Below are 27,462 nucleotides of genomic sequence, written 5' to 3'. Positions count from 1 at the left end.
ACATTGCTCTCTCCTGGGGGTGGCACATGAGTGTGCGCATTGTTCAGGCCCTAGTACTGGTTGAATCGCTTTTCTGCGGTCTTGTGATGAAGCAAGCGCTTTCAGTCATAGAGCCCACAGTCATTAACATCTTGCCTTTATTCGCTGGGGCGAGCACTTCTGTTTTCGACACCGGTGCAATGATACCAGCACCTAGATCTGAGAGATCGCGTCATGTCTCCCACGCAGCCTAAACGTGTCGCTATTGTTGGAGGCGGATGCGCTGGGATCACTGCGTTTTGGGCTTTACAGAAGTCACCGCATGATGTCCATCTTTTCGAGGCCTCTGCAACGCTTGGTGGGCGTATCAAGACAATACCATTTGAGAACGATGGAAATAAAGTCGCTGTGAACACGGTATCATCGGTATTCAATGCCACTGCTTCTCGTCAGTGCCTTCTGCGACGGAACGAACCCCGAGACTAATTCCGCTCTAGACAACCTTGTTTCTCTGCTTCGCTATCTAGGAATCCCCACGTCCGCAGCGCAGTTCTCCTTTGGAGCAACCGATGGTATTGGCGCTGAACAATGGACTGGAAGTATACTTGGAGACATTGTCCGTCGCCCATGGCGTCTGTGCAAACTTGAAACATGGCACATGTTGTTCGACATTGCCCGAATGCGATATACGTGTCTAGACCAGCTGGTTGATGGTCATCAGCGGAGTGAGCGCCATGCCCAGCACGAAACCAAAATGCGACATTATTTCTTAAGTGAGGAATATTCGAACACATTTTACACGAAGTACTTGACATCAATGTTATCGGCTTTGTGGGGAATCAACGCTGGCAAAGTTATAGACCTGTTGCCAGTCAAAGCCTTTGTCCGCTGCCTGTTAGACCATGGAATTCTCTGTTCACAACCAAAGAGGCCAAAATGGCAACGCATTAATGATGGAACCAGGCAGTTGGTCCTGGTAATGGCAAGGGGTTTCCCGTCTCATAGAATACACCTCAAGACTCGAGTGACAGGGATATCTCAATCGACAAAAGAGCATTTTGTGCTTATGACCTCTGATGGACAAAAGGGGCATTTTGACCACCTCATTTTTGCCATTTCTGCAAGTGAAATCAAGGACATTTTGGGTACAATTCTTACTACAGACGGATCTGAGATTCTACAAAAGTTGCGAACAGCAAGACATATCATGGTCTTGCATTCAGACCCTCCTGTGAGTAATGTCGGCTCCTCAATCTCTCTGATCTGTCAGAACCGCTCTCAATGACCAAGTACTTACAAACTTCCCAGTTCACAACGAACTTCGACCAGTCATGGCCTGTTAGTAGTTTCATAGTAACTTCCTCGGACAACCACAGTAAGAACCGTCCTGAAGACCCTCCCGACCACATAGCCCTCAAGACATGCCTCACCCGCGTCATCAATGACGAGCAGAATATTCCAGCACAGCTCTTCGGTCCAGTCCTCATCACACTGGATCCATTCGCTCCGCCACATCCTCTTCTTGTCGCAGGAGTGTGGGAGTTCACTGATCTTGAGATCAGCGCTGAGACGCTCCTGGCTCTAAGCCTTCTTCCTGCCATTCAGAACAAACGGGGGCTTAGCTTCTGCCTATCCTGGACGAGCTGTGGATTTCTCGAGGACGCTGTTACCTCTGGCCTCACGGTTGCTGTTGAACATCTCGGTGCCAAAGTGCCCTTTGCCTTGGAGCATCATCCGGACCTCTTGAATGCCAACGAGCTACCACAATTGCATTTGAGTCTGGCAGATCATCTCATTCGGACCCTACTCGGTCTATTGCGTGTCTATGTCCTTATCATTGAAATTTCACTCATCCTATTGGGTGCATTGCGAGGCTTCCTGAAGAATAAAATGTACCTCCTGAGAAAGTGAAGGACCTTTTGTTGTTTATACCAAGCTTGGATTGACACAAGTTAGAGAAATACAGCTAGGCTATCTCCTGAACCATGTACTGCAGATTACTGTTTGACACCAAAGAACTTATGGAGCCAAAGTATCAAAGTATCCTTTCCATTACGTGACATGAATGTGCATATCAGACATAGCATACATCTTTGCGTGATTTTGTGACCTCGATCAACAGACCCTCCATTAAATTAAGTGCATTACTTCATGAAAGGAACTTCTCGCTGTCCTGGCTAACGATAGCAGCACTTCTCTTCGCATCCAGGAAAAGATCCTCGCACTCTGCAACATCCGCCTCCTCAATGCCTCCTGGTCGTCCATTCACGCGCGCGAGGATGCTAGCAGGGGTGAGCAGTTGCAGAGCATACCGCAAGCTGACCTTGCTGCCATGCTCAGCGACCTTGTCGAGGGCAGGCTCGGTGATATTGAGGCCTTCTGTCTTAGCGCGCAACCGGATGATGGTCTTGATCTCGTCTGGGGTGTAAGGATGCGTGGGGATGATGAGGAGACGGGCAAGCAGATCTGGCGGGATTCCATGCGCAGCAGCGACATCGTCTGTGCCGCGAATAACGGTGTGACCCCGGTTGGACGCGAGAATGACGATAGGGGAGATGCTAGACTCTAGAGCGCGGTTGAGATAGGTGAAGCATTCGATGTCAAGCATGTGGACCTGAGATTGCGTCAGCAGACTTGGAATGCGGTGACAAAAGGAGCACGAAATACCTCATCAATGAAGAGCACGCCAGGAACAAGCTCAGCAACACCCTGGTCGATATAGCGGTTGACCACTTTGTTGATCTCCTGGCGCAGCTTGTCCGTGATTTCTGTTTTCTTTGGCTTCATGAGCTGGCCCATCATACTCATGACATCCTGTCCGCCCTGTGGCCGTGCGTTGGCCATGTCCAAGTCATGAAGCGTCACATCTTGCACAATTTCCTTCTTCTTGTGTACCTCTCCCTTCGGTACAGGAACGTATTCTTCCGCCTCAAGATCGAACTCGGTCGCATATGCATCGGACCGTCCAACTCTTTTGCAGGCTCCAGTGTTCGCTTCAATATAGATGACATCTCCAACGGTCACACGCTCCTTCTGGATTGCCTCGTAAATGCTAGGGTCAAGACGCAGCTTCTTGGTTCCTTTGGCCGACTTCAATCCGATAATCAAATGGCTGATGGTACGTCCGTAGCCGCCAAGGGGGTTCTCGGTTTCCTCAGGCGTGAGTTCTGTGACTTCTCCTTCGTACACCTCTTTCGTTTCGCGCACTCTTAGACCTGAAATTTGATCAGTCGCAATCACAACCTGGAAGACGCGATGGATATAACATACCAATCGCCCTGCGAAAGTTTTCCATAAGTGCCTCGGTCTTCTTGACCTCAGCAGAGTAGATTTCACTGCCAACAATCGGACAGAACGGGACCTTGGTTCCCAGTTCCTGTGACACAGCCAGAGCAAGTGCTGTTTTTCCAGTCCCTGGTCCACCTGCAAGCATAATTGCACGTCCTGCCATCTTCTTCGCCTTGATTAAATCCACAACAACACCGCAGGCCTGTCAGAGAAGCATGCTAGTTAGCCCAAGCTCATCTTACAAGGTGAAGAAAAATTGAATGCGGCGCACCTCGCGGGCTGCTGCCTGTCCTACGAAGCCATCGGCGGAGGGCTCCGCAGAACCATCTGAACGTAACCCAAGGCCCTTGATATGAGTGTGTGCTGCTGTTCTGTTCTCGCGCGAATTGCCCTTCACTTCACTAATCTGAACCATGGCGAAGTATTGCGGCCTGGCGTGGAAGCCAAAAGGTAAATCTCTGGATGAAACGGAAGACTTTCAAGCGTGGTCAAATATCAGAAATAGTCGGGAAGGAGAATCATGCGAAGAAAACCTGCAGTAAGGAAATTAATGCTTCAATGTGCAGCGAGGTGATGCTTCTGGCCGAAATTCAAGCGCGCAGCTCAAGATGGATCGAGCAATGATAGCGGTGCGTTGCTAAGGCGGTCAGCCCCCAAAGAATCCGCCCAAATTCTTTCCCTCTACTCCTAGCAGACTTCCCGATCATTTTACTAGCGGACGGGGTCTACTGGCTACGATTCGTCTTGCCTGCAGCCGTTTGTCGACTCTCTACACTTAATTATACTGTCCTGTCATTGTTGATGCTGAATCTATAATTTAATTATCACAATGGCAGGCCTCCAGAGTCGCTTCGCCATGACCCTTCCCTGCTCCCTCTCCACAGCTTTTCGCAACCTCTCGTTATCAGTCCCGAAGCGCTCGTTCTCTACGACATTGGCTGCGCAAAAGACGAGGCAATTACCGGATTATATTCCTCCTTATCCCTATGGACCCAACTACATCTTCAAGCAATCAAACTCCGGTCTCTATGGTGGGGCTATGATCCAGTTCGGAAACAAGATCTCGAAGGGCCGCAATGAGGGTAAAACTCGACGATTCTGGAAGCCAAACGTCAGGCGGAAGAAGCTCTGGAGCGAAGCTCTCGGAGAGTACCTCTACATCAAGGTTACGCGAAAGGCTCTGCGAACAATCTGGAAGTCTGGCGGTCTCGACAACTACCTTTTGGATGACCGGCCCGGTCGTATCAAGGAACTCGGTATCTTCGGCTGGGAATTGAGATGGAAAGTGATGCAGACACCAAAGATCCAAGAGCAATTCCGCGAACAAAGAAAACGTCTTGGTCTCCCCGAGCCACCGTCGTTCGAGGAGTGGGTAAAGCAGAAGGAGGCAGAGATCAAAGCCAAGGTGGAGGAAGAGACCAACATCAAGGAAGTTACGAAACCAACATACAACGAGAAACAGTACTAGGGGAATAAAAGATGTGACGGGAGTTTTCTGATCAGCATACCATGGACAGTCGATTCGTTTTCTATTCTGTTGGCCAAGGACTGGGCGTCATGTACTATTATCTTCGATTATTTTCTGGAATTCAATGTACACCACTTCAGACAAGAATCTCCGGCCAGGAGTCACCAGAACCGCCATTTCTCGTCTAAACCTTTATGTATCATATCTGCAATACAGTATTGCTTGAGATATACAATGGATATGTCGCCTTCCCAGGGATACAACGTCGGACATTCTTTCTGGATAGCTCACACGTCAGTGAAGACAGAAATTAGAAGCATGTATCGCTCAGCGACGACGAATCGAGAAGTATCGTTGGGCCTGCTGCAAGTCCTCTGCTTCATCGAAGTAAATTGACGCCCTTATCTCAGATAACCCACATTCCGTCTGACGAGAGCTCCTGTGAATCCAGATGGTTGATTGGAATGTGCCTTATACAAAGGTCGGGCCAACGATGATCCGCCGCTCATTTCCGGATTCGGCAGATTGGCCGCCTCCAGGTACGACAGTTCAATCTATACAGCTCGTCCGGTTTGGCTTGGGGATATTGCTCCTACCATGTCTTGATAGAAGGCATCTTCAGATTGTGCGAGGTCGCCCAGCAAGAGTCGCTGGGGACAAGTCATCTCGTCATGCAGTTTGCTCTACCCCCTCGGAGGAGTCCTCATACTTCTTCCTACACCCGCTCCTCCAGGCTTTCTTTACAACGCAAGAAACAGCTCAAGGCCGCTGCAATTTTAGGCTTCGCTATCCTCACCATCTTCTTCCTTTTATCACACTTCTCTCATTCTAGTGCAGCGTCAATATCCACCCCCGCCGGAACTTCAAGCATTGTCATTGTGACGGTTCTAGATCGGGCCCGTTTCAGCGATAGCTACATCCAGAAGATCATCAAGAACAGAGAGCATTATGCTAGTCGACATGGTAAGTGAAACTAAGCACAGTACATCAGCTCTGCCTCCACGACTGACTAAATCTTTCTAAAATGCAGGCTATACGAATTTCTTTGCAACTCTGTCTGATTACGACCTCGCGCTGGACAACGCCCCGCGGAGCTGGGCAATAGTCCCAGCGATGCGTCATGCAATGGCATCACACCCTCATTCAGCTTATTTCTTTCACCTCGATACTCATGCTCTGATCATGAACCCTAGCAAACCATTAGAGTCTCATCTGCTTGACAAGAATCGCCTTCAATCTTTGATGCTTAAGGACATTCCCATTGTGCCGCCGGATAGCATCATCAAGACCTTCTCGCACCTGAAGGCAGATGACGTTGATCTGATCATCAGCACGGATAACGAGGACTTGAACCCCGGAAGCTTTGTGCTTCGACAGGGCGACTTTGCGCGATTCTTCCTTGATGTGTGGTTTGATCCTCTGTATCGGAAGTACAACTTTCAGAAAGCGGAGACGCATGCTTTGGTAGGGTTGCCTCCTTGTCTTCTTCAACATGGACGGGGATTATTTTGCTGACAATTGCCCCTCTTTTACTAGGATCATATAGTGCAATGGCATCCGACTATCCTCGCGAGATTGGCGCTTGTTCCTCAACGAAGCATTAACGCTTACAGCAAAGATTCCTCGTCTGCTTCTGCCGACGGCACTTACAAGGACGGAGACTTGGTCATTCGGTTTTTCGGATGTGATTCCGATCCTAAGCGCAGTTGTGAGCAAGAGATGGAACCGTACTACAACCTATGGGCGAAGAAGTTAAAGAGTGCATAAGCAGCTCCTCTTCTCCTGAATTGATCTTCCTTGAGCTTTTACGAGTCGTTCTTCATATCTGTCTTCTATTATAGATCGGTGTTTATGGGTCTGGATGGAGCTATCAACTCAAACTTTGGCTTTGTTTGTCTAATGGGATTATATGATGACGGTTATCTTGTTCATCACTCCTTGTTTCTAGGAACTATTTGGAGTAAATTTTATAGAGGTTTGCGAGCGTCTATGGAGAGTTCATGTCTGCCCGTAAACTTTTGCAAATAGAAATTCAACGTGTATAAGAAGCAATTTCTGCAGCAAGCACTTGCCCTTTATCGCAGCATCACAGCAACCCTTGTTAGCTGGCCAGTGTCTCACTGGATGCTCTGTGAACTGGCTATAGTCCTGCGGGAATGGCTGTCTTTTCATACGCAGGTCGGTCCAATCACCGAATACTTAGAAGATTCCAGGAATCATGACAGACCTCTTGCGCTTGTACTTGTCACCGAACTCTTTGCGATAGCGGCGTTCCTTCTTAGCGGCCCAGCTAGCCATTTGAGCACCTCCAATAGTGATGAAAAACAAGACACTCCAACTCATTCCGCTGGCCAGATAGATGCCAATCCAGGCAATGATCTCGAACAAGTAATTGGGGCAAGTCACAAGGTTGAATCCGAAGCCGGACGGAATGCCCCTCTCGGTGGTACCTGGTCGACGCAGGTCGCGAAGCACCAGATGTGCATTCAAGTTGGCCAGCTCGCCGAAGATGAAAAGGGCAATACCGCTGTAGAGGAGGGCTGGGTTGGTTTTGCTGGTGGCAGCAGCCGCGTCCGGGCGGAAAACCCAGTACGCGATGTTGAAGCCGGCAAGAACCCAGTAGTGAGCGCTGTTCTTGAAGATGTTACGGGCGGGCATCGTGGCATTGCTGAAACGATGGATAAAGAGAGTCTCGAGCTCGCGTTTGGTGAAGTGCACGATTAGGAGCCCGCAGACCAGTAGCTGCAGGTTGGAAGGCTCGGGTAGAGGCTTGTCGAAGTTGTAGTAGATATATGGCCGGAGAGGGAACAGAAACAGAGCAGGAATGAGAAGAGGCCCCAGGTACTCGATAATGAAGACTGTGCGCCATGCAATCTGGGGACCTGAGAAGTGACGCAAAATACCACGTTAGTTCTCATCGTGATTGGAGAGTACAGCTGGATCAAACTCCAACATACCCAGATCCTTGACATGAACTACACTCTGATCCCGGAGTCCAATATCATTGACACTTGTGCCTTTTGAATTGGGGACAACTGTTCGGTCGCTTCCCTTGGTGATCCTCAAACGGTGGATGGGGAAGCCCGAAGCTTCCGCGAGTGAGTTATAGATTTCTTGTGTAGAAGCATTGGGACCAATCTGAAGTTCCTTTGGAAGCTTCCTAATGGGTTTACCTGTAAGTAAAAGAATCAGTGCGCTGCAAATGCTTAGATCGAGGAAGAACGATGAAATTCGAATGAAAGCATACCCCGGGGTTGAACGACCAACGTGATTGTCGACGCCATTGAAATTGAACTCGATCGCAATCCTTTCTGATATCGCGAAGCTCGTGCCCGTAAACTCGATCAAAAGTGAAGTCAAACACACTCAGTCGAGATACTACTGTCGCAGTGTTGCTAATCCGCAAAATAATGCAGGCTAACAAACAACTAAGGTAGTGTACCTGATCCATCGGCATTCAGGCACCTCGGCAAGTCTCAAGTCACGTGATACGAGTGTTCAGGATGAGGGACATGTTCCAGAAGGACTTATCGCACTCTCCCATATGCACAATTTTAGTCGAGACTGAGCTGGGAGTCGGGAGAGACGATGCTGCTTTATGCATATTGAGAATACTTTGTGTCCGTAAACTTCCATCGCACAAGAATGACTGGTGGAGGCATTCAATTAACAGCAGTGAGAAAAGAATGTTTACATTTTATTGGTACAACGTTATGATTATGTGCAGCCTTCAACGTATACCTACCTTCTCAGAACTCCCTAGATCAGACACACTAATGGGACTCAGTCAGTGCTATCATAGCACCAAAGAGCGCATTGGCCCTTGCTCGATGTCAGCCTGTCAGCCGGCCTTCTCCGTTGCCTGTCGAGGTTAAGGATATGAAATATGTACCAGCTGCTAAACGAACCACTTTCTTGCTGTCAGGCTGTACTCTGAATTAGACGACTCAGCCAGCCTTGTTCTTACTGGACTATTTAGTGGCAATTTAGCTTGCATAAGGGTCCCACTGTCGTCGGCTGCAACCACCATTCCTTTTCAGCCAATCTTGAGTGACTTGAATGTAGATACTATGGATCTATTATTTTCTATCTATCCGGAAGAAACTGTCGCATTGATACAGCGTTCATACTGCGTTCATGATTGGGAAATCACATGAGCGGCCAATCAGCTGCGTCACGACTCGTGAGCGGACGGGGATCTGGAATCTGGAATTGACCTATCCTCGTGTTCTCGCTTCAATGCTCGAATTATTGACTTATGACAATTGATTACGCATTTGCGAACCAAGCTGTTGGTAGACTGGCAACCCAACATCCGCAGATCAACCAGGTTGTCTTTCCTCGATTATCCACACATGTTTTCAGCTTTGTAAGAACTCCAGCAGTGGTTGGCGAAAATGACCCATCGCGGGATCTCCATCATCGATCAACGAACGCTATCATGAATTCAGGATGGATCGTATCTACTTGATGCGGACTGTACATTCATCCTTCACAGGACGAGTATGTACCATGCAGCATGCTTCTCTGATAACTATTAATCAGTCTTTCAGCTCCAAAAAGCTGCACCTGTGCCATCAGCCATGTTCTGGGCTTCTGGCCTATTTCTCAGCCATGGCCCATGGGCAGTGTCCCCAGCTGACAGCCAAACTAAGTTGGTCTTATTGCGCATGCGCGAATCAAAGGGCCATATCGCGCACACTCTCCTGTGGGGCATTATTCGCCCGGAGAGATGGCTATGATGGTGATGATGATTATGTGGATGATTATTGCTGACTCCGTCGGTCATGAGCGAGGCTCCTTCAGCCGCTCGATTATTTGGTATGCCATGTGCAATTATTTCCTACTTAATGGGGCGTTGGCCCCGAGAGGCTTTGTTTGACTTTCCGATCTCTTTCCAGTCCACTGGCTCATCGATTGTTCCTAATCGCTAACCAAAGCTATTACCTCTGTATCCTTATTCGGCTGTACTGTTTTGTATATCTACTGTGATTTTGCTTTGCATGCCACATATATTCTCGAATCTGATCTTTAGTGAATTGGTGAGTACAAACTGTATTATATGAAGATCTCCCACAATGATGTCCCACAAACAAAGCGCATAGTGGATGTATTGGATGATGCTCCGAGCCTTTTATGCCTTCTCTTATCGCAGAAGTGCCAATGCTAATATGACTTAGGAGTGCATTTTTATTCAACCCACACACTTTTGTTTTGTACACTATATCCGCCATGTCTGAGAAGCAAAACGGTTCTGCCAGTGGTGGACTTGGAAAGACCCTGGCTCAGATCGAGCAGGTTGTCTCGGCGTCGCTGCGGCCTATGCCTAGCCAAACAGGCGACGGCACCTATGTCACGGAGCAAGTGAAAACAGGCATTCTCAAAGATCTCCCCCACGTTGACCTGAGCGATCTCAAGACTCTCGTGGATGTCTCGAAGAGTGCCTTGACTGGAGAGGCTTTAGACGACAGGAAGTATATCATGGAGCGAGTTGTCCAGGTCAGTTTCTGCGCGTACGGTTAACGAAGAATTGGATTATTGATCTTGACCACATGCTAGCTCGCCGCTGGCTTACCCTCAACTTCTCAGGTTGGTAAAGAATTGACGAATACCTTTCTGACCACTCTGTGGAATGACTTGGAGCACCCACCAGTCTCGTACGTTAATTTTATAAAGCAAACTTCTTTGACTTACTTCTGACCGCACGAACAGCTATCTTGGACGTGATGCAATGTACCGAAGAGCGGATGGCTCTGGCAATGTAGGGCTTAGAAACATCCGGTTTCAAAATGCTTGCTGACTCGACGAACAGAACGTGCTTTGGCCACATATTGGTGCCGCTGGGACTCCGTATGCAAGATCTGTACGGCCCAAGACCTTGCAGTCTCCAAACCTACCAGATCCCGAAACTCTTTTTGATTGTCTCCTGGCACGTAAAGAGTACAAAGAACATCCGAATAAAATATCTAGTGTATTGTTCTACATTGCATCCATCATTATCCATGGTAAGTCCCGGGCAAATGAAGAGACGACGGTTCAGACTGACAAATATACACAGATTTGTTCCAGACGGATCGTAAAGATCCAACAATCAGCCTAACTTCTTCATACTTGGATCTGTCGCCTTTGTATGGCAACAATCAAGAAGAACAGAACCTTGTCAGAACGTTCAAGGATGGTAAGCTCAAGCCAGACTGTTTCTCGACGAAACGCGTTCTGGGCTTCCCTCCGGGTGTTGGCGTAGTTTTGATGATGTTCAATCGTTTTCATAACTACGTGGTTGAGAAGCTGGCAATGATCAACGAAGGAGGCCGGTTTACAAAGCCGCAAGAGTCCGACACCGCAGCATATGCGAAGTATGACAACGATCTTTTCCAAACCGGCCGACTTGTGACATGCGGTCTCTACGTCAACATCATTCTGAAGGATTATGTTCGCACCATTTTGAATATCAACAGAACAGACAGCGTCTGGAGCTTGGACCCCCGTTCTGAAATGAAAGACGGATTGCTCGGCAGCGCAGCGGCTCAAGCAACTGGTAATCAAGTTTCTGCTGAGTTCAACCTTGTGTACCGTTGGCACTCTTGCATCTCCCAGCGAGATCAAAAATGGACTGAAAACATGTATCAAGAATTGTTCCCTGGGCAGGATCCCAGCAGCATCTCCTTGCAGGACTTCTTGCGAGGACTTGGTCGGTGGGAGGCTAAGCTACCAGAAGAGCCTCAAGAGCGTCCGTTTGCTGGACTACAGCGCAAGGAAGATGGGTCGTATGATGACGATGATTTAGTCAAAATTTTTGAGGAAAGCGTTGAAGACTGTGCAGGCGCTTTCGGTGCCTTGCATGTTCCCACCGTCTTCAGGAGCATCGAGGCGCTTGGGATTCATCAAGCGCGTTCCTGGAATCTGGCTACTCTGAACGAATTCAGAAATTACTTCAACTTGGCTCCTTACAAGACCTTTGAAGAGATTAACCCGGATCCATACATCGCAGACCAGCTCAAGCGGCTCTACGACCATCCTGATCGGGTTGAGATATACCCTGGTATCATTGTGGAAGATGCGAAAGAGTCAATGGTTCCTGGCAGTGGTCTTTGCACCAACTTTACGATCTCTAGAGCCATTCTCTCGGACGCCGTCGCTTTGGTTCGTGGTGACCGCTTTCACACCGTCGACTTTACACCGAAACATCTCACAAACTGGGCGTACAGTGAGATTCAGCCCCAGGATTCGGTTGACCAGACCCATGTCTTCTACAAACTCGTCTTGCGAGCTTTCCCGAACCACTTTAGGGGCGATTCAGTCTATGCTCACTTCCCCCTTGTCATACCATCCGAAAATAAGAAGATTCTGACCAAACTCGGAACTGCCGAAAAGTATAGCTGGGACCGCCCCAACTATACGCCCCCGCCTCAGTTCATTAACTCCCATTCGGCCTGCATGTCTATACTGTCTGATCAGGAGACATTCAAGGTTACTTGGGGTAGCAAGATTGAGTTTCTCATGCGCCACAATAATCAGCCTTACGGCAGAGACTTCATGCTATCCGGTGACAGGACCCCGAACGCCATGTCGCGTCAAATGATGGGCAAGGCCTTGTACCGTGATAAATGGGAAACTGAAGTGAAAAGGTTCTATGAGGACATTACTGTGAAGCTGCTGCACAGGTACTCTTACAAGCTTGCTGGTGTCAATCAAGTTGATATCGTCCGCGATATTGCCAACCTGGCGCAGGTTCACTTCTGTGCTTCCGTATTTTCGCTACCACTGAAAACCGAATCCAATCCCCGAGGCATCTTCACTGAGTCGGAGTTGTACCAAATCATGGCGGTCGTGTTCACTTCCATCTTTTACGATGCAGATGTTGGAAAGTCTTTCGAGCTTAATCAAGGGGCTCGGGGCGTGACGCAACAGCTTGGCCAGCTCACACTAACGAACGTTGAGCTCATCGAGAAGACTGGTTTCATTGCCAATCTTGTCAATAGTCTGCATCGGCACGATGTCCTCAGCGACTATGGTGTCCATATGATCCAGCGCCTGCTTGGCAGCGGGATGCCAGCGGCTGAAATCGTTTGGACCCACGTTCTACCAACTGCTGGAGGGATGGTAGCCAACCAAGCACAGCTTTTCTCCCAGTCTCTTGACTATTACCTCTCAGAAGAGGGCTCAGTTCACCTACCCGAGATCAATCGGCTGGCCAAGGAAGACACCCCTGAAGCTGACGATCTACTGTTGCGATAGTGAGTATTATCAACTTCTATGTCGCCCTTCTTTACTAAGTCTTATAGCTTCATGGAGGGTGCCCGGATGCGGTCGTCGGTTGCCTTGCCGCGAGTGGTAGCACAACCCACAGTTGTCGAGGACAACGGCCAGAAGATCACACTGAAACAAGGCCAGCATATTATCTGCAACTTGGTGAGTAATCCAGGGACCAGAATTGGCAATTGGTGATCCTCCTGCTCACAATATATTCACTAGGTTTCGGCTTCCATGGACCCTGTCAGTTTTCCAGAGCCTGACAAAGTTAAACTTGACCGCGACATGAACCTATACGCGCATTTCGGTTTTGGGCCACACCAGTGTCTTGGACTCGGTCTTTGTAAAACCGCGCTTACGACAATGCTGAAGGTCATTGGACGGCTGGATAACCTTCGCCGGGCGCCTGGTAAACAAGGCCACCTGAAGAAGCTTTCGGGTCCTGGTGGAATTGCCATGTACATGACTGCGGACCAGAGTGGCTTTTTCCCCTTCCCAACGACGATGAAGATTCAGTGGGATGGCGATTTACCGGAATTAAAGGAGTAATCGAGACGTTGCATCAAAATTGGATCCCATATTCACTGACCTAGCTCGCTGGAAGGGCTTGTTATATTGGGCACGAAATTGGCGTTGCTCAATGTCTTTCTGTGTATATATATATAAGAGCCAAATATCAATTTACACGGCATCGGTCTGCTTATCTGGGCGGATGGAAGTAGCATCTGAGGCGTTCCATTTCAGTAGTGGTTGTTAGGCAGCAACTACGGCTTCCTGACCGCGAAGGACTCGGGGGGAAGGTGGCTGGGAATGACAGATGCCATGCGCTGGCTTTCTGGGGAAAGGAAATTTGGATCAAGCATCAATATCAGAGATGGTCTTGACCGGAAATACCCTAGCAAGGTCTTGATGCAGCCCTAGTATTGGGACTCTTGCAGGTGAGGGGCTGCCATGGAGATACTTGCCTGACATCATACGGGAGGAGGTAGAGTTCGATTTTGTCTGATGCAAGTAGCGAAAACCTGATCAATAATTGAGGTATGAAGAACATATTCCAATTTCTTGATGCCTGCATGCATGAATGATGGGTGTTTTTGAAGTTCTTCTCCGGAGTACGGAGTAGTCGGCATCAGTGAATGAGTTGTTCGGTGGGGAAGAACACCCGCTCCGGGCTGTTCTCCGCTTTGCCTGCAACGGAAGAGCGCCAGAGCTCCATCCATCATCTGGATAATTTCACGAACCTTCCAAACTTCAACACATCCTTCATTTGGCCCTTTACACCACCTTCCGTCATCCCGTCTCAGCTTTGGAGTGTCTCTCGGTGCTCATCTCATTATTCCTTGACTGATCAGGTTGCGGGAGCTTCGGAGAAACGACCTGCACTTTGTTTCTCTGAACTTTTAACGCCTATCGGTACTTCCAAAGCTGCAACAGAATCCTTCATCTTACTTCACCTTTTCCTCACTCATCCTGAACTTTTCAACTGCAGAAGAAAAGTCTCTTTAACTCCATATTCATTTCCTTTATTTCCAACACTCATTGCTTCTATCCTAGTCCTACTCCACTCGTTAGGCTTTTGCTGAGGAAGGAGAGGACCCGAAACGTCATAAGGCCGCTCCGCGACTGTCTGCGCGACTTGGGTCTTCACGACCTCCCCACCCTCACCAGGAGGAGCAAATCGCGGGTGAGGCGAACCTCCTCATGAGTTGCTGTCTACTTTCAAAACATCATCATGGGGAGAATTAAGAAGGTGGCGAGCCAAAAGCATGAGGCGACAATTGTAAGTTCATTCACCCCGCTCGATCTCCAGCTCTGGAATGCAGACTGACTGAAAATTTTCTCCCCTGTCCCAGTCACCATATTTGACAGAATTCGTAGCTCGTGCCACGACTATCTCCATCCCCGAGCTTCCCTTGCACCTCAATACCTTTTCTCGCCTATGGCCTTTTCCCAGAGGTGATCTATATCACTGGATCAATGTCTTGAACCGTTTTGACGATATTCTCGCGTCTGTCATCGAGCAGTATGCTCTCAACGCCGGCCCGCAAACCAAGCCTTTTGGCAGATATGTTTTGATCGACGCATACACGAGTGGCGAGGGTCAATTCAGTTCTGAGGAGGCAGATTCCAAGCTGAATGCCTTGGGATATGGACCGGAGGGCGATAGGGAACTTGTGGAAGCGATTCTTGATTTCTCCAGGCTTCTGTTAGAGAAATGCGGCAATCGTAGCTTGTACAACAGCAGCGAGCGCTTAGGGGAACTTCTGAACACCACTTCGCTCTCTCTTCTTCAGTCTACCCTCCGGTTGGCTCTTTGCCTGGCACAAAGATACCATTCTCGTCAGCGTGGCAGTTCCCATCTTCAGCAGAGCTTGTTGGCAGCTCACTATAACATCGACCTGGAGAAGCTGCAGAAGATTGCTGCACCTTTTCCCCGTCCTTACACGTCCGGCAAGGCGCCCGTTTCTCTTGCTGCTGGGACCAAAGGCAAGGAGAAGGGAGCTCATACCAGACATAATGCTAATGATTTGATCTCGATTACTCGCGAATCCGACGCCTGGGATGAGTGGGGTCATGTGCGTTTGATCTACTATCCTTCGGCCCCGGCTGAGCCTGCTAAATTGGCATTGGAGAATGCGCAAGTTGGGCTGCCGTCACAACCTCCCACTACACCCACGCCTCTTCGGAGGAGTCACACCCATCCTACTCCCCAGCTAACCCGTACGACAGTTGTGGAAGATTCACCGAGCTCTGTCACCAATTCTCCCTCCGGAAAACATGAGGAAGCGTTGCGCGGAGGCAAAGTTCTTGACATCCCTTACTCCAAGATTTCGGCATCGAAAGCTGAAGATCTTCTTGCTGCGCATTTGGATGAGCTGCCGGATGAGTCGAAGTACGAACTACTTCACAGAATCCGTATCGCCCAGGGGGTTGCCACATCCAATTCCACTCGAGAGCAGATCCTCGCCATCAGAATTCTTGCAGTTACCAACTTAGCTTATGTCTATCCTGAGACACTGTTCCAACAGAAGATTCTGCAGTATGATAACGAACAACCAAAACGGCTCCAGCTTGCCTACCAGTTGGGTGAGCTAGTTCATCTCGGTGCAAGCGGCGATCTTCCGGTTTCCCGTACTCTACAGACTTTGGCTCTTCACGCCATTGATGCTTTAGCAAAGCACAAGTCACGAGCTATTGACGTTTGCGCCGCACTAAGTGTCAATGTCAATCATGGAGTTCTCATGTTTTTGACTCGAAAGGCTGTTAACGAGCTAGCATCGGAAGAAAGTGACAAGGATGAAGCTTACCAGGATGAATGGCGGGACGCTCTACTTGCTCTTCTGCGTACGCTTCCTGGTTCAAGCACTCGAACTCCGGAAACACTTGTTTCAGCTGGGTTGATACCGATGTTTGTTGATATTCTGAATCTTCGCACTGAGAAGGCTCGCCGCGTCTATTCACGTGTCATGGAATTCCTCGATACGTTTGTCCATGCGGTCCGTGATGCTCTCGCGACGCTCACGAATGCGAAGGGCTTTGACGCTATCTCAGAACTTATTGACTACGAAACCAAGACATCTTTTGAGAGTGTCTCTAGAGGTGCTGGGCTTCCCCCGCAGCACAAAACCCCGTCGATCGATTACCAGATCCCATATTTCCAACAACAAACCCTTCGATGGATGTTCCGCTTTGTCAACCACATCATGCAACACAATGGCGGTGGCTTTGATAGAGTCCTACGGAATTTGATTGACTCGCCTCAATTGCTGACCTCCCTCCGGCTCGTATTCGAGAATGCTCGGATATTCGGATCACATGTTTGGAGCAATGCCGTCAACATTCTCAGTAGCTTCATTCATAATGAACCTACCAGTTATGCGGTCATTGCTGAAGCAGGTTTGAGCAAGAGTTTTCTGGAAGCTGTGACTTCATCTGAGCTCAAGACTTCAGAGAAACCTCCCGTCGTCGAGACGGAGGGTGCTGCACCTGAAACGCAGCCTGGTGACCAACCATCCCCTCTGCCATCTGATGCCGTGACTGGTCCATCGCCACATGGCGACCAGAAACACCGAGAATACAATATGGCTAGGTCGAAGGATGCGCGTCTTGCTCCTGGAATCATGCCTGCCGCAGAAGCATTGTCCTGCATACCCTCTGCTTTTGGAGCAATATGTCTCAATTCATCTGGTCTTGAGCTCTTCCAGTCTTCAGATGCATTGGAAAGCTTTTTTGAGATCTTCGAGAATCCCCAGCACGTAAAGTGTCTAAAGGATGACCACAATCTCGTCCGGTCATTGGGCACCACCTTCGATGAATTGGTGCGGCATCATCCAGCACTGAAATCATCGATCATGACCGCCATCATTGTAATGGTAGCACGCGTCGGTCTACTATGCAAGAGCAAGGCTTGGGCACATGGCATGGGAACGAAGATGTGGGTGGAAGGTCCTCAAGGAAAGCCCCAGATTTCTGGCGGTTACGACGTGCTGGCCTTAGAGATTGGTGCCGCAATTGACGCATCCCTGGATGATTTTCGAAACCTTGGAGTGCGGGAATTGACTTCCAACACTCTCCCTAACGGTGGAAAACTCAACCTAGGGGATCTGACTCAACTTCTTCCATCCCCGGAAGAGTATGCAGAACCTCAGGACAAGGATGCGGCTGGCCTCACAGTTACGGATTACATCTACCCTGTTGTACGATTTCTCGGCGCTTTCTTTGAAAACCAAGCCAATTGCTCGTTTTTCATCGAATCGGGGGGTGTTGAATTCGTTTTGGATTTCGCGACCCTGCAGAGTCTTCCATTCGACTTTCACAATTCAGATGCAAACCAGGAGCTTACGGTACTGGTGCATATGTTGGCGGAAACCAAACCGCACCTGGTCTTGCCGTCCATTGTTACGCGAGCGCAGACTGCTGTCAACAATCTTTCTAGCTTCTGGTCCGAACCGAAGGATTCGGGTTTCTTTACACCTCTGATTAAACCAACCGCCGAGGAGTCATCCGGGGAGAAAGGCAAAGAAATCTTGGACATCGCGAAGACCAATGGAACCTACTTTGCGAAGCATATGGCTGCCACTCTTGTTCTTACAGATTTGCTTCGTGAAATCTTCTCCATGCCTTTGTATCAGACTCGCCCTAGCCAACACACTTCTGCTTTTGCTCAAGTCAACCTAGCCGATCGATACTGCGTCCTCGTCTCGGCTCTGGGAAGCTTGCATGCTGCTTGCGTTTGGGAGGAGATTCTCCTCGAAAAGAATATTCCTGCCACTTGGGACCAGGCTACAAAAGCGCAAGCAGGAGCTAGCTCGGACAAGCCCAATGAAGAAGAAACTGAACTGCCTACTGCGGAAGGTAGCACTGCTGTATCCGCACCAGAAGGCTCAGCAAACAATGGATCTGAACCGCAAGTCGCTGCGCAGCAGTCCAAGGATAGCACCGCCAGGGTACCAGAGGGCGGCGTAGCTTTCAAGAATGTGCAGGCACTCCGCTATCTCCTTAGTTCCCTGCCTTCTTCGATCACCGGTTTTTTCCACAACTTAGGGCTCGGTCTGATAGGGAAGCGGCGGGTAGACTCATACCAGAGACAGAATGCGACCTTGGTAGCGGACGCCATTGCTGGGGCTGTGCTTAAGCAATTACAGTTTACTCCCCCGAACTCAAGCGACAATCCCAAGCACCGATTCGCCTACCTTATTGTCATCCTCTCGTCGTTTTCGCATCTGCTTTATGAAGGTAAGTCGCTCTAACTTTCCCACTCGCAGATTTGCGGGATCTAAACGGTCGTCACGATACTAATCTAGTTGTGGTAACAGCTACCGCAGAACGTCCACATTCGCACTATCTCACCCTTGTTCTATTCGCATTTAAGAAAAACCACGGATTGAAAGTCTTGAAAGAAATTTGCGATGTCTTCATGCGAGAGGTCAAGGCTCTCACGCCGCCTGAGTCTGTTCCTGAGTCTGAGAGTGATGTCTCCGCACGACTTACATCTGCTTATGGAGGCATCAAGATCATTCTCTCCTTCTTTGCGGAATTGGCCTCGGGCAAAAACATCGTTGATTCCAGCCAGACACAGGCCATTACTACTGGTGATCGGGATCGAGATCGGCCAGACTATTTTCAACCTGGCCAGTTCTTGGTTGATCTTCGGATGGAAATTTTGCCAATGGCTCGAGACCTGTGGAATTCCGACTTTGCAACACAGTCTTCAAGCTCTGTGGTCAAATGTCTAGTTGACATCCTTCGTTCATCTTTGGACGGCGAATATGAGACTGGAGCTGCTCGTCGCTCCGACACCCCTCCTCTCTTGGCAGAAGCGACAAAGAAGACGGTCGTAGTCAATAAGGATCGCGTTACTCACTTACACGAAGAGAAAGGATTCGACAAAGATCTGGCCACCGAGGCTCTTTATCGCTGTAACAACGTATACCTCGCTGCTGAAGAGTACTGCAAGGCACAGAACTGGCTGCGAGCTCCACCGAGAGTCCCACCAAACCCTGAAGATATTGATTCTGCTGGTGGCGAGACGTCAGAAGATACCCCTCTTGGTGACGCACCGCCTTTCAACAGCGGATTTTTGGAACGTTCCACTCTTGCCATGCTCCTTGCTCAGGCGTCCGGACGGTCAACTGATGGCGGCTCTCGCCAACAGCAAGACCAGGACAGACCCGATAGTGACCTTGGCAATGGCACTGAGTTTCTGGCCAGAGCGTTGACTCAAATTCTCAATGATGAGCAGAGCGTGGCTGGCGAGGATCGTGATATGTCCTCGTTTAGAAATGCTCGCAACGCTGATGCATCAGGGAACTCGTCTGAGAGCTCAAACCAGGCAGGAACCGCCTCCTCAGAGCAACCTACAGAGCAATCATCAAGGCGGCGTGAGCTTACTACCGTTGAAGACTTGGACGGGGAACGTGAAAAGGTTCGCTCAAATCTGATCGAGCGTTGCCTGGATGTTCTGAATGAGCACCATGACGTGTCCTTCGAGTTATCGGACCTCATAGCGTCCGCGACAAAGAAGCACCATGACCCCGAGAGCTTCCGAAGAGAGGTCGGTGAGATTCTTGTTCAGTCTCTGGTCTCGTTGCAGATGGAAAACTTCCAAGTCGCTGGTAAAAAGGTAGCAGCTTATGCTCACTTGCTTGCCTTGGTTTTGCAAGACAAAGACATGTATACTGCTACACTGGACGAGTTGAAGGAATGTTTCACAACCTTCCTTGGATTCATCAAAGTCTCTCCGGAGAAATCAGCAGACGAGTCTTTCCCTTGGATTGGGCATGTGTTGCTTATCCTGGAGAAGCTACTTTCGGACGATGCGCAGCCACCTCAGATTCGTTGGAATCTGCCCGACAGCGACAACTTACATCCTGATGACGCAGGCCCGGCGCATCTTGAGGAGCCTCTGGTTTCCCTGGATCAGAAGATGCAACTTTATGAAGCCATAGTCGAAATCCTACCTAGGATTGGGAAGGATGACACTTTGGCTCTTTCTGTGTGTCGAATTCTTGTCATCCTCACCCGAAGTCGCAGCATAGCTGTCAGACTTGGGGAGAAGCGAAGCTTGCAGCGCCTATTTGTTATGGTTAAACAACTATCGAGTTCTACGAATGAGAAACTTCAAAGCGCTTTCATGTTAATTCTTCGGCATATCGTCGAAGACGAGGACACGGTTCGTCAGATCATGAGGAGCGAGATTGTGGCCAATTTCGAGTCGAAATCATCTCGTCAGATCGATACTACCGGTTACGTTCGACAGATGTACCACCTTGTCTTGAGGTCGCCGGAGCTTTTCGTGGAAGTATCCAACGAGAAACTGAAGTTGCAGCGGTACGATAACCGTCAACGCCCACAGATTCTTACTTTGAAGTCGGACAAGACCACCGGCTCACCAATCTCTCCATCCGCTCGAGAAGGTGCTGAAAACACGAGCACTGGCAATAATAACGTCGCAAGCGGTGCACCCTCATTGGATGACAAAGAAAAGGGTAAAGGTGCGGATTTGAAGCCACCTGTGGTAGAGAATCCCGACGGTGTTATCCACTATCTTCTATCCGAACTCTTGTCCTACAAGGATGTCGAAGACAAGGAGCCCCCAGCTGAAACTGGGGACGCAGCTGTAAACGATCAATCAGAAACTCAGACTGATATAGAAATGGCGACCGATGAACCCACCCCGTCCGTTTCTAGCGCCGAACTGCCGGGTGCGCGTACGTCCAAGAAATCGGAAAAACCTCCATTTAAGGCAGATGAGCATCCTATTTACATCTACCGGTGTTTCCTCCTGCAATGCCTGACGGAACTGCTTTCTTCCTATAATCGGACAAAAGTCGAGTTCATAAATTTCTCTCGCAAGGCTGATCCTCTTGCCACTACACCATCGAAACCCCGGTCGGGCATTCTGAATTATCTGCTGAATGTTCTCGTCCCTGTGGGTACCATGGAGCATGACGAATCAGTTGCCTTCAAAAAGCGAAGTAACACTTCTGCTTGGACAATGCGGGTACTTGTCGCTCTGTGCACCAAAACTGGTGAATTTGGGGGTACTGGAAGACGTCGCAACGATCAGAATCTGAATGAGGAAGATGAGCCCGAGCTCGCTTTCGTAAGGCGCTTTGTCTTGGAGCATGCGCTACGGACATACAAGGAAGCGAATGCGTCGAATGAACTGCTGGATGTGAAGTATTCCAGGCTGATGTCGCTTGCGGATCTGTTCGACAAAATGCTCAGTGGGTATGCCTTCGTTTCGGGAGACACGACTTTCCCATCCTCCACCAGGCAACTCGCGAAGACCATGTATGAAAAGCATTTCATTGCCGCTTTGACCGCCTCGATTGCTGAGATTGACCTCAACTTCCCGGCATCGAAGCGGGTCATCAAATATATCCTGCGTCCTCTGAACAAGCTTACACAAACTGCCGTCATCCTAAGTGAATCATCGGATATTTCTACTCTTGGAGATACTGAGGAAGACGAAATCTCCTCGGCCACATCTGTCTCTGATCTTGATGATGACCGTGAAGAGACTCCTGATCTTTTCCGCCATTCTACATTGGGGATGTTGGAGCCTCGCCATGAGGAAGAGACCAGCTCTGAAGAATCCGAGGAGGAAGAAGACGACGAGATGTATGATGACGAATACGGTGACGAGATGGATTACGATGAAGATATGCCCGAAGACGACGGCGAGGTTGTTAGCGACGAGGAGGATGAGATCGAGGGTATCGGACCTATCGAAGGCCTTCCGGGTGACTCCGGCATGGATATTGAAGTCGTGATTGATGACGACGAAGACGACGAAGACGATGAAGAAGACGATGAGGAAGATGACCAGTCCGATATGGACGATGACGAGATCCTCGCTGGCGAGATAACCGGTGATCATGACAACGATAGCTTGGAGGAAGGTGATGAAGATGAATGGGAAAGCGAGGAGATGTCTGAAGACGAAGAAGCGGAAATCATGAATCAGTTCGAGGACGAGCTAGCCGATATTAGGCAAGCAGATCGTCGCGGTGGTAGCCAGCGTTTTGACGACTTGTTCCGCGTCTTGAACGAAGCCGCAGGAGGAGTCGAGGATCTTCAGGCCGATAGCCTCGGCGACGTCCATGATGACATGGTCGATGATGATCTGAATGACGACGACGGTCAGTAATCTAGCCTCCATGGGGATTGTGCAAATTGCTAACAGCATCTAAGAGGATGACGAAATTGACGAGCTTGAGGAGGAATTAGAGGGCATTGATGAGGACGAGGGGTCATACCAAGGCTTCGACGATGGTATGATGATTTAAATGACCTGCCCACCCATCCTAGAAAATTACTAATATCACCGTTCAATAGATGAAGATCTGATCGATCCGTGGGGTTGGGATGGCGACGAGCCTCCATTGCACCGTGGGCATCACCAGCGATTCCGTGGTCCTCAACCGACCTGGGCTGCCGTTACCGGAATGGTGCCCAATCGCCATGGAATAGTTCCAATTCAGCCCTACCGATTCCACCGAACACAAATCCCTGCTCGTGGTAACGACGACGGCACGAATCCCCTTCTTGTTCGAACCGACCGTGGTGCAGAAACTGCACAGCCTCGCTTGCCTGGCAATGAAGCCTTCACAGATTGGGTCCATGGCATGGAACCTGTCTCTACCGGACGTCTTGTTCCCATGGACAGCCCCGTAAGCTTTATGAACGCAATCATGCAGGCAATTTCCGGACAAGCGACTCCGGGCTTCGGCGTGATAACTCGTCCAGATGGGATACACGTCCACGTCGATAGGCGGGCTATTCTACCAAACCGTAGTATTCAAGACATCTTCGGCCTTGGCAGACCACAAGCTCCTCCGGCTCGGACTCGCGACGATCCTTCTCAGGCCGTAAGCTTCGCTTTGGCCACTACTAGAAGTCGCTGGCAAGAGGAGGCTCGCATCCTGTTCAGCAGCACTTACGTCGAGAAGACACAGCGTGTCGTGAATTCTCTACTGAAGATCCTTGTTCCGCCTGCGATTGAGGAAGAGAAGCAACGTGAGAAACAGATGGAAGAGGAGCGCAAGCGACGAGAGGAAGAGCGGGCCGAGCGTGAACGTCAAGAGCGCATCGCTAGAGAGGAAGAGGAAAAAGAGCGTAAACGAAAGGAGGAGGAAGAAAACGCTCGACGTCAGCAAGAAAGGGAGCAGCAAGAGGCAGAGCGTCAAGCCGCAGGGATCGTCTCCGAGCCAATGGACGACATTCAAGAAACAGCTACCGATGAGACCGCTGAACCATCGATCCAGCCTGAAGCCGGCCCTTCCGAGCCTGCTCGTCGAGTGCACACAACAATCCGGGGCCGTCAGCTTGATATTACCGGCATGGAAATAGATCCTGAGTATCTCGAGGCACTGCCTGAAGAGCTTCGGGAAGAGGTTATCATGCAACAACTCGCGGAACAGCGTTCGCAGGCTGCCGCAGCTGGCGAAGAGCCCAGCGAAATTAACCAGGAGTTCTTGGAGGCGTTGCCTCCGGATATTCGTGAAGAACTTTTGCAGCAAGAAGCAGCTGACCGTCGCCGCCGAGAGCGCGAGAGCGCACGCAGGCAAGCGGCGGCGGCTGGCAATGCTCCAGCTCACGCCGAAGATATGGACGCTGCCAGCTTCCTTGCTACCCTGGATCCTTCCTTGCGACAAGCTGTACTTGCGGACCAACCCGAGGAAATTCTTGCTACTCTAGGTCCAGAATTTGTTACTGAGGCACGCGCTTTGCCAGGAAGACGATTGGCTCAATTTGGCGATATTACCCGAGCTGATCATCGTCCTAGAAATGAGCCAGCTGAAGATCAAGAGTCCAAGAAGCCACAACGACGCCAGATTGTCCAAATGCTTGATAAAGCTGGCGTTGCTACTTTGCTACGTCTGATGTTCATGCCTCTTCAAGGAAATGCGCGCCATCAATTGAACGACATCCTTCACAACGTGTGCGAAAATCGTCAAAATCGCATTGAGGTCATTAGCCTTCTTCTGTCTATCCTCCAAGATGGGAGTGTAGATGTCTCGGCGATTGAACGCAGTTTCGCTCATCTTTCTCTACGTGCAAAGCCTTCTTCGGTCCAGAAGACTCCTCAGTCCGTCAAACGTAACATGGCTTTCCAGACTTCATCGAGTGTCAGCAGCGAAGTTACTCCGATCATGGTTGTGCAGCAATGCCTGGGCACTCTTTCTTTCTTATCCCAGTACAATCCCCACATTGCGTGGTTCTTCCTTACGGAGCATGATCCCGCTTCCACATTGAAACTGAAGCCATCCCGCAAAGGCAAAGGCAAGGAAATTAAGGCTAACAAATTTGCTCTGAATGCTCTTCTCAATCTACTTGACCGCAGCTTGATCATGGAAAACCCGAACTGCATGGAACAACTTTCGAGTTTACTGAACAGCATTACGCAGCCACTGACCTTACTTCTTCGTCGTGAGAAGGAAAAACAAGAAGAAGAAGAAGAAGAAGAAGACAAAGGCAAAAAGCCGGAGCAGGCGCAGCTGGCGGAACCTAGCGCTGACCAAGAGCATGCAGTACAACCCAGTGAAACTACGGAACCGACAGCTGGCACCGACGCAACTATGACTGATGCACCCTCCCCTACTGTTGAAGGTGCAGAGTCGCAAGCTGCTGAGACCACGGCACAAGGAGATGCTGCGCCGGTCGAGGCAGACAAGGCCGAGGCAGCAAAGGAGACAGTGGAAGATGAGAAGCCGAAGAGAAAGACTATTGAGCCTCCTGTTGTTCCTGATCAAAATCTTCGCTTGGTTGTCCACATTTTGGCTGCTCGAGAGTGCAACGGAAAAACTTTCAGAGAAACGCTGTCGACTATCAATAATCTTTCGGCTATTCCGGGCGCTAGGGACGTCATTGGCAACGAACTTGTCAATCAGGCCCTGAACCTCTGCACCACGATTTTGACTGATTTGGACGAACTTCTATCTCATATCCACCAAGCTCGAACAGGCACAGACATGCAGGGCTTGGCTTTGGCGAAGTTTTCACCAGCCAGTTCAGACCAAGCCAAATTGTTGCGTGTCTTGACGGCACTGGACTATCTGTTCGATCCCAATCGTGCAGATAAGGTTAAGGCGCCTGAACCTGACTCTACCGCTAAGGAGGATGTCCTGCAAACATTGTATGAGAGCTCAACTTTCGGACCTCTGTGGACTAAACTGAGCGAATGCCTGACCGTCATCCGTCAAAAGGAGAATATGCTGAACGTGGCCACTATTCTCCTACCTCTGATTGAGGCGTTGATGGTTGTGTGCAAGAACACCACGTTGAAAGACACTTCCATCGCTCGCAACAGCCGAGAGCTGTCTGTGTCTACCACTTCGGCCGACGCCGGTTTGAATATGGAAGGCTTGTTTTTCAGATTCACAGAAGATCATCGCAAGATTTTGAACGAACTTGTCCGTCAGAATCCTAGACTGATGAGTGGCAGCTTTTCTCTGTTGGTCAAAAATCCCAAGGTTCTGGAATTTGACAACAAGCGCAATTACTTTACTCGCAAGCTTCATTCTCGTGGTGCCGAGCCTCGCCACCCTCATCCTCCTCTTCAACTTTCTGTTAGAAGAGACCAAGTTTTCCTTGATTCTTTCAAGTCTCTGTACTTTAAGACGGCGGATGAGCTGAAGTACGGCAAGTTGAACGTGCGCTTCCATGGTGAGGAAGGCGTCGATGCCGGAGGTGTGACCAGAGAATGGTTCCAGGTTCTTGCTCGTGGCATGTTCAATCCCAACTACGCCTTGTTCATTCCCGTTGCTGCTGATCGGACCACGTTCCATCCAAATCGTCTGAGTGGTGTCAACTCGGAGCACCTGATGTTTTTCAAGTTCATTGGGCGCATCATTGGCAAAGCTCTCTACGAAGGGCGCGTTCTCGACTGCCATTTCAGCCGAGCGGTCTACAAGTGCATTCTCGGCCGATCAGTCTCCATCAAGGACATGGAAACGCTTGACCTTGATTATTACAAGTCCCTTCTCTGGATGCTTGAGAACGATATTACCGACATCATCACCGAGACTTTTGCCGTCGAAACTGATGACTTTGGCGAGAAGCAGGTGATTGATCTGGTAGAGAATGGCCGCAACATCCCAGTGACTCAGGAAAATAAGGAGGAATACGTTCAACGTGTGGTGGATTACCGTTTGGTCAAATCTGTCAAGGATCAGCTTGACAATTTCCTGAAAGGTATGCCATTTTCCTCTTTCCCCCCCCCCTTTGTTCAATTCAATCATGACATCAAAGACTCATTATCTTTATAGGCTTCCACGAAATCATTGCTCCTGACCTGATTTCCATCTTCAACGAACAAGAGCTTGAACTTCTCATCTCCGGTCTTCCTGAGATTGAGGTGGACGACTGGAAAGCCAACACTGAGTATCATAACTATTCCGCCTCGTCACCGCAAATCCAGTGGTTCTGGCGTGCCGTCCGCTCTTTTGACAAGGAAGAACGTGCCAAACTCCTGCAGTTCGTTACAGGAACAAGCAAAGTGCCACTCAACGGTTTCAAGGAACTTGAGGGCATGAACGGGGTCAGCAAGTTCAATATTCATCGCGACTATGGCAACAAGGATCGTCTTCCAAGCTCGCACACATGCTTCAACCGTAAGTCTTCGCTACGAAATTGAGATTATGGCAAGCAGGGACTAACTTGAGCAATCAGAACTTGATCTTCCAGAATATGAAAGCTACGAGACTTTGAGACAGCGTCTGTATACTGCAATGACGGCTGGCAGTGATTATTTCGGATTTGCATAGACTGGTGGTTCTTTCCTTTTGATGGCCTTTTCGTCGAATGATGGCTTCTGGTCCTCTAAAACTTTTTTTCTTTTTAATTCTCTCTGATGCTCAAGCATTTGACGGCGTTCAAGATATTTTTTTTCCTTCTTCTGTGCTCGTGTGTATTATTTACGCTGATCAAATTCTGGGGACGGCACTGCAGGGGGGAACGACCTGAGA

General features: G+C 49.5%; 7 protein-coding genes across 7 annotated transcripts; 5 read left to right on the top strand and 2 right to left on the bottom strand.

Annotated features, from left to right (window-relative positions):
- Positions 1–213: 213 nt before the first annotated feature.
- CDV56_104468 (uncharacterized protein) lies at positions 214–1,890 on the top strand (the record flags this gene model as incomplete). Its single annotated transcript, XM_026758087.1, has 3 exons — positions 214–427; positions 477–752; positions 1,250–1,890. The coding sequence occupies 3 exons, from the start codon at positions 214–216 to the stop codon at positions 1,888–1,890; spliced, it is 1,131 nt and encodes a 376-aa protein (XP_026611766.1).
- Positions 1,891–2,128: 238 nt separating this feature from the next.
- On the bottom strand, positions 2,129–3,682 carry rvb1 (RuvB family ATP-dependent DNA helicase pontin; the record flags this gene model as incomplete). The annotated part of the gene is made up of 4 exons (XM_026757902.1): positions 2,129–2,593; positions 2,647–3,194; positions 3,250–3,469; positions 3,539–3,682. The coding sequence occupies 4 exons, from the start codon at positions 3,680–3,682 to the stop codon at positions 2,129–2,131; spliced, it is 1,377 nt and encodes a 458-aa protein (XP_026611765.1).
- A 414-nt stretch (positions 3,683–4,096) lies between these two features.
- CDV56_104196 (mitochondrial 54S ribosomal protein bL28m) lies at positions 4,097–4,735 on the top strand (the record flags this gene model as incomplete). Its single annotated transcript, XM_026757815.1, has 1 exon — positions 4,097–4,735. The coding sequence occupies one exon, from the start codon at positions 4,097–4,099 to the stop codon at positions 4,733–4,735; it is 639 nt and encodes a 212-aa protein (XP_026611764.1).
- A 493-nt stretch (positions 4,736–5,228) lies between these two features.
- Positions 5,229–6,502, top strand: CDV56_104011 (putative alpha-1,6-mannosyltransferase subunit; the record flags this gene model as incomplete). The annotated part of the gene is made up of 4 exons (XM_026757630.1): positions 5,229–5,274; positions 5,345–5,698; positions 5,766–6,199; positions 6,272–6,502. 4 exons carry the CDS (start codon positions 5,229–5,231, stop codon positions 6,500–6,502), a joined length of 1,065 nt encoding a protein of 354 aa, XP_026611763.1.
- Positions 6,503–6,934: 432 nt separating this feature from the next.
- On the bottom strand, positions 6,935–8,019 carry CDV56_103860 (trans-2-enoyl-CoA reductase (NADPH) TSC13; the record flags this gene model as incomplete). The annotated part of the gene is made up of 3 exons (XM_026757479.1): positions 6,935–7,617; positions 7,693–7,908; positions 7,983–8,019. The coding sequence occupies 3 exons, from the start codon at positions 8,017–8,019 to the stop codon at positions 6,935–6,937; spliced, it is 936 nt and encodes a 311-aa protein (XP_026611762.1).
- A 1,948-nt stretch (positions 8,020–9,967) lies between these two features.
- CDV56_103290 (peroxidase/cytochrome P450 family protein) lies at positions 9,968–13,537 on the top strand (the record flags this gene model as incomplete). The annotated part of the gene is made up of 7 exons (XM_026756909.1): positions 9,968–10,234; positions 10,295–10,392; positions 10,448–10,496; positions 10,548–10,740; positions 10,794–12,972; positions 13,021–13,147; positions 13,211–13,537. 7 exons carry the CDS (start codon positions 9,968–9,970, stop codon positions 13,535–13,537), a joined length of 3,240 nt encoding a protein of 1,079 aa, XP_026611761.1.
- A 1,183-nt stretch (positions 13,538–14,720) lies between these two features.
- On the top strand, positions 14,721–27,261 carry tom1 (E3 ubiquitin-protein ligase TOM1; the record flags this gene model as incomplete). Its single annotated transcript, XM_026755139.1, has 7 exons — positions 14,721–14,768; positions 14,842–18,724; positions 18,805–22,635; positions 22,688–22,768; positions 22,832–26,689; positions 26,764–27,108; positions 27,167–27,261. 7 exons carry the CDS (start codon positions 14,721–14,723, stop codon positions 27,259–27,261), a joined length of 12,141 nt encoding a protein of 4,046 aa, XP_026611760.1.
- Positions 27,262–27,462: the final 201 nt, after the last annotated feature.

The sequence above is a fragment of the Aspergillus thermomutatus genome (assembly GCF_002237265.1).
Source record: "Aspergillus thermomutatus strain HMR AF 39 chromosome Unknown NODE_207, whole genome shotgun sequence".
Lineage (NCBI taxonomy): Eukaryota > Fungi > Ascomycota > Eurotiomycetes > Eurotiales > Aspergillaceae > Aspergillus > Aspergillus thermomutatus.
This window is presented reverse-complemented; position numbering and strand designations above follow the sequence as displayed.